We start from the raw sequence: 13023 nt of genomic DNA on the forward strand, positions 1-13023 counted from the left end.
ACTAGCTCACAATGACTTTCACAGATATGTGTATTATTTTCAACAGATATTCTTGATGTGTAACATTAAAGTATCTGCACAAAAGACCTACACTATAGCTTTTAGAAGCTAAATATCCATTGTGAACAAAAATAACTCTCATATAATAGTCCTACTTAACAAGTGTCTCAATTAAAATATCTTGGTTGTGACATATTTACAGCGCTGATCTTGATATCTATGACAGACTGAGTACCAGGCCATATGCAGAACAATCTGAAGAATATTATCTAAGTGTACAAGAAAAATAACAAGAGTGAAATATTATAAAGTGATGGCTGTGTGAGTTCTGCTGTACAGCTGAGACACATGGGTGATGTATACTAAACTTCTTGGTAACAAACAGGGATCAGAAGTATGATTCCTGAGATCTGCGAAAGGCTGCACAAAACTAAGTATATTTCAAAATGACAATCTGCTGGAGAGAATTAAATATTTTCAAAATACAAGACAGAACTGACAAAATTAAAGAAAGATGTCCCTCACACCTGAACAGAATGCAAAATGGAAGAACACCAAAAGAAGTTTTATCATATAGACCAAATGGAAAGCAATGTAATGGAAGACAAAGAAATGAAAGTAACAACTTCTGCAACTGGAACAGTAAATCACCAACTCCTTGAAAGAAGAAGAGGAAGAGGAGGAAGGAGAAGGAAAAACTGAGATACCGGTCATCAAAACACTACAGGGCAATGAGAAAGACTGCTGCAGTCTTCTCCAAACTGATACAATCTCCAATATGAGTGACTGGATTGCCCCCCCCCCCCTTTTTTACTGCTTTGCCATGTTTTTCTCTTTGTTTTCCACATATGTGTTTCTAGTGGCCATGTCACTACATGAGGTATAGTTAGACTAATCACTTACTTTTTATTAAAGTTCTTTCTCTACACCAACTGCATCACCACACTTGACAACATAGTTATATCAAATTGTCACCCGGTACTGCAATTTAGTTTCTCTCAAGAAAATAAGTCACTTATCCTTCTGGTACTTACACTGTTGATGGCTGATGGTTGTGACGACAGCAGCTCATCCAGCAGCCTTTGCGCAGTCGGGAGTATCTGCTGCGGCAGCTCGCTGATGAGATACTGAGCAAACTTCTGGAGTTGGTCCCTGTGCAGCCGTGACAATGACTCACTCACAGGAGCCCGCAGGCACACTTGATTGGGCTGTGAATATACAGAATACATATTACATTATGGTGCTCTCAACACCCTGGCAACAGAGGCTGACAACAAACATTCACCTTACGAACACAATGCAGAAGTTGGTTGAGCTTTAGTGAACCTTCAATATATTACATCACATCAAGGCCTCCAACAAAATGAGTACCTATGTGGACCTTTTCGGTAAGCAATCAAAGCACAAAGTACACTTACATATTCCTAGTTTCAAGAGCCATGAATTTAAAACATGGGTGATTAATATATGGAAAGAAGATCTACAACAACCAAGATGCTAGAGAGGCCACCAGCCATACAACATGCAGCCTGCTCACTCCCAGACAATCGTGGCTTACGGATTTCACATGTAGATGACAACGTCAAAATGTGAATGGTGGAATCTTCCCCAATCTCCACCCAGGAGAGATGTTAGAGACCACATTTTCCCACTCAACTCATCAGAAGATGATTTAAATAAACCACCTACACTTTTCAAGTGAACAGTAAGGCAATGAGAAAGTTGGACATTAAGTAAACTGAAATGCCAATTTTCTACTAATATCTTGCAATCATAAAATGTAACCTACACAAACATTTATAATAGATTGGGTGTTTATAATTAAAGTGCAAGAACTCACAAAGTTTCAATGTGGGGTGTCATTATTGCATAGCAGCAAAAGTTGGTAGGTATTCTAATGCGTTAATGCGGAACTGATTTAAGCTGGAAAAATTATTTGTTCAGATTATGGCCACCAGGTGCAAACTTGGTGTTGTGAATGAAAGAAAGATGAATAGAAATGTTTCCATATGTAATGGATTAGGATTGAGACACAGGCAGGTAAGGTCAAGATAGGGAGAAGGGCATAAAGTTGATTTTTTATATGAGCACCAGAGACATCTATGATATGCTGCATCTGTAAAATGACATCATCAAAAGATGCTTGCAGCAGTTCTGGTGGAATCTGAGCAACGTGTTCCTGTGCATTGGCCTTCAGTTCAGGTAGAAACTGAATGTGTCCCTGGCAAATGCATTTCTTTAGATATCCCCAGAGCCAAAAATCACATGGATTCAGGTCAGGTGAACTTGCACGGCGTGCAGCTAGAAAACTTCTGGAAATAACACGTTCCTCTAAGGTTGCATTAAGCAGATCTTTCTCTGAGCAAGTAACAGGAGTGTTTCTCCATCTTGCACGAAAACAGTAGTTTCCGCACATCTGCACTCTTCCAAAACAGAAATCATATGATGTATAAGGAGGTCTCAATAATGTGCAGATGTCACAGTACACTTCACAGAGCCTCTGGGTGTATTCTCTTCAAAGAAGAAGAACAGACTGAGAATAAAGGTTTTTGAGAGTCCACACCACGGGTGCCTCATCACTCCAGAGAATGTTGCCTGGCGACATGTTATCAACTTCCATCTGTGCCAGAAACTGAAGAGCAAATTCAGAATGTTGCTGTGGATCATGTGGTTTCAGTTGCTGCCCCACCTGGATCTTTTAGGGGTACCAGTGTAAAATAATCTGCAAAACTTTCCATACTGTTGACCATGGGACGGGCAATTCTTGTGATACTGCACAAGCATTAGTACTTTCACTAAGCACGGAGTGTGCTGCATGGTCCGTTATAGCAACAGCAACCTCATCAGTAATTTCCACCGGGATAAGACGCATTCCTCTTCCAGGTCCAAACCAAGCTCAACCATGTTTACAAATCATTACCATCCTCTTTGAACCATTTAATGATATTGGGCCTCTCTCAGACCTTTCAGTTGGTGAAAGTCTCCTCAATGTAGTACTATAATTGCTGCCATTCACATAAAAAGTTTCACTAACAGCTTGTCAAATGACACTGTGGATGTTATATAGTCATACAAATGTTGTATACTGCCAGATTTGAACCTGGTGGCCAAGACTGGAATTAATTTTTTTATCCATTGTAAATCAGTTCCAAATTAACACTTTAGTATATCTACCATGTTTCACTGTCATGCAATAATTACACTCCACACTGAACGTCCGTACATGCTAACGTAAAACTGTTGTAATCATCAGATGTACCACAACATAGTATGGTGCTGGCCGAATTACTGTGTACATTACAACAAAAAAATAAATACAAAATATATGAAAGCTTGTAAGTAAGTATCACAGTAGGACTTGGGCTTGGATCAAATATTTAAAACCATTAGTGCAATTAATCAGTCTCAAGCACTCTGTGATTTTTGATGCATTACGTGTATGTCTAGATAAAACCAAAAATTTTATATCCCCAGCAGAGTTTTCACTTCAATTTTCCAACATGCTATTATCCTACAAGTTCTGCAACTTCTATCGCTTTGGCTCACAGAACTTTAAGCAAGCTAATCAGGCAGTCACTGAAGTGATGCATGAAACTGTGGACTATTGCTGTAATTATGTGCAGTATTTGTGGCTCAGGGTCTCACCAGATGTATCCTGTGGAGGCACACAGCCACTATGTGCGAACACCAGTATGCAGTTGAAGAGCAGGTGCAGTTGCAGGAAGTGATGCGCCTCCGGTCAAACGTCACTGCAACATTGTACTGCGCCCGGACCTGCCCGACACTCTGGGGTGGGCACACACTCGCACTCAAATGAAAACCTTCGAAAAGCAAAATCAGATGTCACTTCTTGTATGAAACCTTCCACACTGAGAAACATTTATACACTGAAGGAAAAAAAAAAAACTGGTACAGGCACTTGGCTTCAAATACAGAGATAGGTAAACAGGCAGAATGCGATGCTGCGGTCACCAACGCCTAGATAAGACAACAAGTGTACAAGTGTGTGGTGTAGTTGTTAGATAGGTTACTGCTACTACACAGGCAGGTTATCAAGATATGGCATGGTTTGGGCATAGTGTTATAGTCAGTGCACGAGCAACGGGACACAGCATCTCCAAGGCAGCCATGAAGTGGGGATCTTCCCATACAACCAATTCAAGAGTGTACCATGAGTACCAGGAAACTGGTAAAACATCCAATTTCTCTGACATCACAGTGGCTGAAAAACAATCCTGCAAGAATGGGACCAATGACGACTGAGGAGAATTGTTCAATGTGACAAACATGCAATTATTCCGCAAATTGCTGCAGATTTCAATGCTGGGTCATCAATTAAGTGTCAGAGGGTGAATCATTTAACGAATCATCATCAATATGGGCTTTGGGAACCAAGGGTCCACTAGTGTACCCTTGATGACTGCATGACAAGCTTTATGCCTTGCTTGGGCCCATCAACACCAACACTTGACTGCTAATGACTGGAAACATGTTGCCTGGTCGGACGAGTCTTGTTTCAAATTTAATCGTGCAGATGGACGTGTACGGTTTAGGCTCTGTAATGGTGTGGAACGTGTGCAGTTGGAGCGATATAGTAGGACCCCTGATACGTCTAGGTACGACAGGTGACAGGTACGTAAGCATCCTGTCTGATCACCTGCATCCATTCCTGTCCATTGTGCATTCCGCCATCCCACACATGCAGAATTGCTACAGAGTGGCTCCAGGAACACTCTTCTGAGTTTAAACAAATCTGCTGACCACAAAACTCTCCAGACATGAACATTATTGAGCATATCTGGGATGCCTTGCAACATGCTGTTCAGAAGAGATTCCATCCGATTGTACTTTTATGGATTTATGGACAGCCCTGCAGGATTCATGGTCTAGCACTACTTCGGTCATTAGTCTATTCCATGTCATGTCGTGTTGTAGCACTTCTGTGTGCTCGCTGGGGCCCTACACGATATTTGGCACATGTACCAGTTTCTTTTGCTCTTCAGTGTATAAAAACTATGTAGGACATATACTTAATACAATAATGGCAAACCATAATGATTTAAATTCTAACCATTGTAAATATCACACATTCAGTTTCAGAATGGAAAATCCAGAATGGCATAACAACAGTATTATGAAAAGGATATATTGCTACTCACCATACAGCAGAGATGCTAAGGCGCGCGGCTGTGTGTGTGTGTGTGTGTGTGTGTGTGTGTGTGTGTGTGTGTGTGTGTGTGTGTGTGTGTAAATTTGCACTACAAATATTTCAAAAATGGGAAGTGTTACTGACGTGTGGTTTTCACCAAATGGATTGTAGTCAGGGACTTGGATTGTTAGGCAATAAGCAGATTGAAATAAAAATTTTCCCATGCCATCATGGGTTGTTACAGCAAACAGTTTAAAAGCATTTCAGAGAAAAAAAAACTAATCAATTAGATACAAATGGAGGAAAAGGGCATGGTAATATCTTGCACAAACACACATACAATGTGAACTAAAAGCATTAAAAAAACTTCTGTAAAAGTAGTTGGATTGAATAACCCAAAATCAAAAAACCACATATAATGTAAAACAGACACCAAGGTAACCAGTTATATAATCCATTGTCTTGCCACACTATACATGGAGCTGTATCTCAATTTGTCATAGTCATGTTTGTGTGCACGCCAATTCAGACAGTGTGCCATGTGCGGCTTGTACCGCGATTTTGTTAAGTGTAACCCTAACTTTTACTGCCTTGGTGGAACCGGCTGGTGTGCTAAACATAACATACGATAACCACGGAAAATTTTCCCAAACGTAACATGTGACAACTGTTGAAAATTTTCCCATCACATATTTCTACTTTCCCAGTATTATTATGGCTGTTTCTCTCCTTTTACTAGGTTCACTGCATGGTCTAGATGTTTCATGATGGATGGATTATATATCTAGTTACCTTGGTGTCTACTTTATGTCATGAGTCATTTTACAACTGATGAGTCACATATCAAGCTACTTTTATGTAAGTTTTTTTCTTACTTTTAGTTCACATTGTCAGTGTAACCATGCAAGATAGGACCATTCCCTTTTCCTTTATCTGTATCTACTTGATTGGTTTCTTGTTTTAGTAGACAATCTGACGATGCCCCAGAAGGATGACACGTGTGACCGACCTTAAATAATTCTGTAACAGGAACTGTGTTTGCTCTGAAAGCTTGCAATAATACTTGAAAGTGTATTTTTTCTGCAAGGATACACTTTTTAAATGGAGCAATGCCTACTGACATTATGAAACTAAAAGCAGGCTAAATCACATCAGTGGTGTTTGTCGCAGGATTCTAATATCAGTCGTTTATGAGATATCTTATTTTTAAAAGATCCCACACCAACACTTGTTTGTGCCATTTAACTTGTGTAGTTGCTAGGTATGATGTTGCTAAATTTGCTTGCAGTGTGCTTGTGTGCTCCTTGTGCGCATTGCAGCTTGCTAGTCAGTGTAACAGTCCAAGCAGTAGGTCAAGAATGGACGAAGAGGTTTACCAACGCAGAAAAAGCCAACACACTGATGGTGTGTGACAGTGTAGGAAGAATGCAATTTTTCCTTATATGGTGTTTGCTGCAAGATATCCCAATAGACATCAACTGTCTCGGCAATTATTTATCAACCTCTTCAACCTGTTATGAGACAGTGGTAGTTCAACACCGACACACTGTAACAAGTGATGACAGTGCAGCTGATCTAATGTTAGCTCCCGCAAAATCACGCGAGGAAGGCAAGTATCCTACGAAGCATTTTCCATCGACATAGTTTACATCCCTATCAATCTCTCTCCATAAGGAGCTGCGTGGAAACAATTATGAGAATCACGTTAACTTCTGCACATGGGTATTAAGACAGTATACTCCAGATGTACCATGTATCTTGTTTACTGATGAAGCCACATTTACCAATCACGGCCATGTAAGCCGCTAAAACATGCACTACTGGTCTTTACAATCCCCATTGGCTTCAGCTCGCAGACCCATCTTTCATACATGGAACACTGATCATGCATACGTATCCCATCCTCCTAATAGACCAACTTCCACAGATGATAGAAGACGTTTCTCTGCAGACTAAGAAGAACCTGGGGGGAGGGGTTACATGAGGACTGTCCAGCCCATAGTGCACGAAGTACTATAGCATGTCCTCACAAATTGTTTCCGAATCGTTGTATTGGATGCAGAGAACCTCTACCTTGGCCAAGCTGTCCCCCAGACTTGACTCCAGTAAACCTTTTTCTTTGGAGAACACTTACAGACATTGTATACAAGGACATATCAACTACACCCAATGATATGCAGTGACGTATTATTGTAGCCTGCTCCGACATCTCCACTGAAATGTCAACAGGAGTGCAGCAGTCACTACATACCAGACTGGAAGTATGTATTGCTGCTGCTGGTGGTCATTTTGAACACAACCAATTGCAGTTAATTGTCTCATTACTTGCCAGAATTCACACAACTACCGTAAGCACTTCTGTTGTTCTTTAGTGCGTGCTACCAGAGGTATTGTGCACGTGTTGGTGTGCAAACTTTCTCAAAATACAATAGCTCATAAACCTATACACTAGAAACCTGCAACAAACACCACTTACATTCTAATTTACCTAACTTTAGTTTGTTAATGTCAATATGCATTGTTCCATTTAAAGAGTGTATGTTTCCACAAAAAAATACACTTTCTAAGTATTACAACAATTCGTTGATTTGTTAAGAATACGAGCCTTGACAGCCAATCCATACTGTGAAAACCACACATCACCTTCCATTTCCACAATATTTGTGGTGCAAGATTTAGGTGATTAACTCTGTGTGTGTGTGTGTGTGTGTGTGTGTGTGTGTGTGTGTGTGTGTGTGAGTGAGTTCTGAAGCTGGTCAAGACCTACTTACATATTTTTGTATTTTGTATTTCTGAAGATATAAGCCATGAAATTGAATGCATAAACCAAAATGTATTTAGGTAAATTAAAGGGGAGGTAATCAGCATCTCCCCTATGTATTTTCAAATAGTAAGGTAAATGTTGCAACATTTTATATTGCCATAATATCTCCCGTCTCAACTTACTTGTGACATATCCAAACTTTGTAAGGATAATTTGTCATACAGAGTGGCGCTCACATTTTCATCTTTAATTGAAATTTCCGGTTTTAGTGAAGTTAATTTTTCCCACAAACACAGACAATCAAATAATAACAGTATGATATTGTCATTCTTACAAAGGAAACCCTTGAGTGCAAGATCGCAAAAGGCCACTGAAGTTTGATACAATGTTGGTGTTGGTACAAAACAGAGCAACGGTGACAATACGCACAGCAATGGCGACGATGATCAAAGCAAACATTGCATTATACCTACTACAGTTAGTGAAGTTTCAAATTCTAAAAGTGGCAGGGGTAAAATACAGGGAGAGAAAGGCTATTTACAATTTGTGCAGAAACCAGATGGCAGTTACAAAAGTCCAATGGCATGAAAGGGAAACAGCGGTTGGGAAGGGAGTGAGACAGGATTTAGCCTCTCCCCGATGTTATTCAATCTGTATATTGAGCAAGCAGTAAAGGAAACAAAAGAAAAATTTTGAGTAGGCATTAAAACCCATGGAGAAGAAATAAAAACTTTGAGGTTCGCTGATGACATTGTAATTCTGACTGAGACAGCAAAGGACATGGAAGAGCAGTTGAACGGAATGGACAGTGTCTTGAAAGAAGGATATAAGATGAAAATCAACAAAAGCAAAACAAGGATAATGGAATGTAGTTGAATTAAGTTGGGTGATGCTGAGGGAATTAGATTAGGAAATCAGACACTTAAAGTAGTAAAGGAGTTTTACTATTTGGGTAGCAAAATAAGTGATGATGGTCGAAGTAGAGAGGATATAAAATGTAGAATGGCAATGGCAAGGAAGGCGTTTCTGAAGAAGAGAAATTTGTTAACATCAAGTCTAGAGTTAAGTGTCAGGAAGTCTAGATTTAAGTGTCAGGAAGCCCTTTCTGAAAGTATTTGTATGGAGTGTAGCCATGTATGGAAGGGAAACATGGACGATAAATAGTTTGGACAAGAAGAGAATAGAAGCTTTCGAAATGTGGTGCTACAGAAGAATGCTGAAGATTAGATGGGTAGATCACATAACTAATGAGGAGGTATTGAATAGGATTGGGGATAAGATAAGTTTGTGGCACAACTTGACTAGAAGAAGGGATCGGTTGGTAGGACATGTTCTGACGCATCAAGGGATCACCAATTTAGTATTGGAGGGAAGCATTGAGGGTAAAAATCGTAGAGGGAGACCAAGAGATGAATACACTAAGCAGATTCAGAAGGATGTAGGTTGCAGTACATACTGGGAGATAAAGCAGCTTGCACAGGATAGAGTAGCATGGAGAGCTGCATCAAACCAGTCTCAGGGCTGAAGACCACAACAACAACAAGATGATCATCAGCAGTGTAGGGGGGGGGGGGGGGGGGGGGAAATAGTAATAGATTTCAATCCACAGCAATATGACAATGTAGCCCATTGCATAAGAAAAACTATGGATCTTCAACGGAGTACACGGTACACTTGTTGCAAAGACTGGATTTTTTCGCATTTCAAGTATGCCTGATACAGATTATAGGATGTGCATGATAGGGACCTACTACATTATTCACATCAAATTGCATATGACATAGCTTACAGTGATTTCAAGGGAAGCATTGGCTGGCTGCATTAAGATAACAAAATTTCAAAGGACTATGCACGGCAAACTGCAGAATCTGTCTGAAAATATGTAAATGAGCTAACTAAACTTATCCCATAGTTCAACAAAGAACTCATTTTTAACTCCGAACAATTGGGACTTCAAGAGGAAATGCATATGAAAGGAATGTGAAATAGAGGTACCAAGAGAGTTGAATCGAGCTCAACTAACGTGAATGCCTTAACGCATTCATATGCTATTATGCTGACTATTAATCTGTATGGTAAATTGGATGGAAAGTTAGTTATTGTGCTGTGAGAAGTTGAGGTGCTCTGCCCCAACAGTTCTTTCTCGTCCGCACTGTCTTGCAAGAATAATGGAGAATATATACATCATAGCAAGCAAGAGTGGGGAAAATGGGAGTACGAGAACTAACTACAATTATGGTATGAGCACTGCTTTTGGCCAACAGCTGGTCAAAGTAACTTGCTTTTGATTGATTCCTGGTCTGCATTTAAAAATATAATTCTTTAGAGCGAACTATCCCTCCTGAAGAGGATGTGACATTTTCATACCACCTGGAACTACTGGACAAATCATGCCTCTGGATGTTTGTTTTTTCTGTGCCTATAAAACATATTATCATACTATCTGCTGCTATGCCTTAAAGGATAGCCAGTTTCATGATAAGCTCCACGACAGACTGTTCCGCATTTGGTTGCATGCCATCACATTCCATCCGTTCTTATCACCCAGTTACACCTATACAATTCTATACATATTCTTTGAGAGTGGATACCTAGCTGAACGTCCTACAAGGTTTGTAGCTCCCAAAGAGTTTGCCTTTGATCTTGAGGGTGCAAACATTTGTGATGACTCTGGCATGCCGTTCTTCATTCAGTGTTCATGGTGACAGTTAATAATTTGTTTTGAACATTTCTTGAATGTCAACGATGTTCATTTTGTGAAGCGTAATACTTACATCCCATAGAAGGTTGATCTCTGCACCTCCCAGGACACTCATTTTCTGCTGCCCTCCTGATGCACATGATGAGTCACTAGCAGCTAATATTTTTATCTGTCACAATCATTAACACAACACTTTCGGATGAGCCTTACTAAAGATTGAACTTGCGACCTCACACTCGGGTGGTTCCTTGTTAAGACACTTCGGAAAATATGAGGGTCATTCAATAATTAGACAAATTTGTCTGGAGAAAATAGCATTTATTTTTACAAAACAAACTTTTTCTATTTTTCAACATAATCCCCTTGAAGATTTATGCACTTTTTAATTCCGGCTGCAAAGAACTCTTTATCTTTATGTTTGAACCAATTTCGCACGAACTTTACACATCCTCGTGTTCCTGGAACTACGTAAGGCCTTCTTCAGTGCACCAAACAAATGGAAATCACTACAACCCATTCATCATAAGAATAAACTTGATGTAAAGAAATGCAAATGCGATGACTGGTCAGAAGGCGTAGCGCATCTACACTGGTGTTGTTAAGATCTTTGAAGTAGGTCCTACTTACGTATTAGATATCTATTACTAAGTTATTTTAAGTGAAACTTAAAAATATTCAAATGTATTGACAGCCATCAAAGTTTTCCTTGATCACACTTTCGCTAAGTAGTTTTTAATTCAAAAATCGTGTAGAGTCACAGCCTCTGTTGCGTTGTGCTCTCATTGTCGAGTTGTTAACGCGCAGTATGAAAATGGTTGTGGCTGCTTTCTGTTCCGTAGCGAAACACGCGACTGGAACACGGTTAAAAAGTGCCGAGAAATAGGCTGTTCTTAACGTTTTACATAAATTTCCGGAGATAATCGGCTTTGAAGTTTTTCCAGCGTTGTATATACTGCAGTTGATAATTATAAAATGAACATGTACCGCAGTCGGTAGCGTAATGGCATTTGAACCAATTGTGGTTGTTCGTGCGTTGGTTCCAATCTCCCCAGCATCATTACTTTCTCTCGTTCAATTTGAAATACCTAAATCTCGTAATTATAAAACTGATCATCATTTTTATGAATAACACACGTCTTCTTGTTTCTAATTACATTTGGACGCGACATTCGTGTTTCCAGTTCAAATGAAAATTCTTAATTATCGATGTTTTATGAAAGACTGTTCATAAAAGTTGTTTAAATTAAGAAAAAATAATTTAATTTTTAAGGCAAAAATGAAAAACCAAATCCTCTTTATTTGAACTATGTCCATCGTTTTGTACCACAGAGGTAGATAAGTATCATAGTAACATGAAAAACAATCATTTTCACAGCATCGAGCACATCACATTATACAAATGCTGCATTTTTTTTACATTTGCTACTATAACGTTACAATACGAACCCAACAGGACTGATCTGGAGCCAAGTTGCGGGATTTGGCCAGAGAAGTAACAAGACTGTTGAACTGCCAGACGTACTGGAATTAACGCACGCAGCTTTTTCACACGTCATTGCCGAACGCTGGCGGGATATAGACTGGCTCGTCATAAAAACAAGAAGAGAAAATGTTGCGCCTGGTTAGCTTCGTGGATTCTGTTTTTGATAGGCTCGTTATCAACGTAGCGGGTGATACTTCCAAAACTGAAATGTATTTCTCGGATTCGGATAAGGGAGGAGCTAAGAATTACGAGACGGCTGACTAAGTAATACCTTTGGTGGCTTCAATATTTAACTATACGGTGAAATCCTTCGGTACTGTCTTACGTAACACACAGCTTATGCAGAATAATTACCTTGTGGTTAAGTCCGGAATTTTTATCATTCTTGTTTTTAATAACAATAGTACGTTAGCTAAACACGGTGATGTGTTGCGGTTTTCGTCTAGTCGTCTACGGAGCGTATTGTGGGAGATTTGCAGTGTGTTGTTAAATTACATTCGAAGCTCTATTGTTCCTCTGCTGGTCTCTTTTTACGAGTGAGCTGCAGCTGGCCACGTCACTGCAGGCTAGCTGTACCAGCTGACCGGCCAGTGCTGTCCAAGTTAAATGCGCCGATAAAGCTGTTGTCCCGAATTATCGCGAAGTCGATGTGCGCGTAAAGCACAGCAGAAAACGTACCCTTATTGTCTTACTTGACAGTAGAGATGGGCAAACTGAAACACGTAACTGTTTGGAAACAAATTAAACAGTACAATGTAATGTTTCGAAACAGTGAAACAGTTTGTGTTTTGTAATCTAATAAACCTACACATTTTTCATCTAGAATGTCTAGTGTATAAGTATGTCCACATAAACACAAATGAGGTGCGAGGGCGCTAATCATATCGCAGAAAGTATGAAACTATCACTTAGGCGCCTTGGCAGTT

At 39.7% G+C, this 13023-nt stretch overlaps 1 protein-coding gene across 1 annotated transcript in view; it reads right to left on the reverse strand.

Moving 5' to 3' along the window:
• The window catches only part of LOC124776007 (zinc finger SWIM domain-containing protein 8 homolog), a 511151-nt gene that overhangs the window by 132404 nt on the left and 365724 nt on the right, over window positions 1-13023 (reverse strand). The window contains exons 3-4 of the mRNA XM_047250851.1: window positions 3646-3821; window positions 1035-1208 (exon numbers count right to left, since the gene is read on the reverse strand). Coding sequence (XP_047106807.1) covers window positions 1035-1208; window positions 3646-3821 — 350 coding nt within the window. The remainder of the gene's footprint in view (window positions 1-1034; window positions 1209-3645; window positions 3822-13023) is intronic.

This window comes from Schistocerca piceifrons, chromosome 1 (genome assembly GCF_021461385.2).
Source record: "Schistocerca piceifrons isolate TAMUIC-IGC-003096 chromosome 1, iqSchPice1.1, whole genome shotgun sequence".
Lineage (NCBI taxonomy): Eukaryota > Metazoa > Arthropoda > Insecta > Orthoptera > Acrididae > Schistocerca > Schistocerca piceifrons.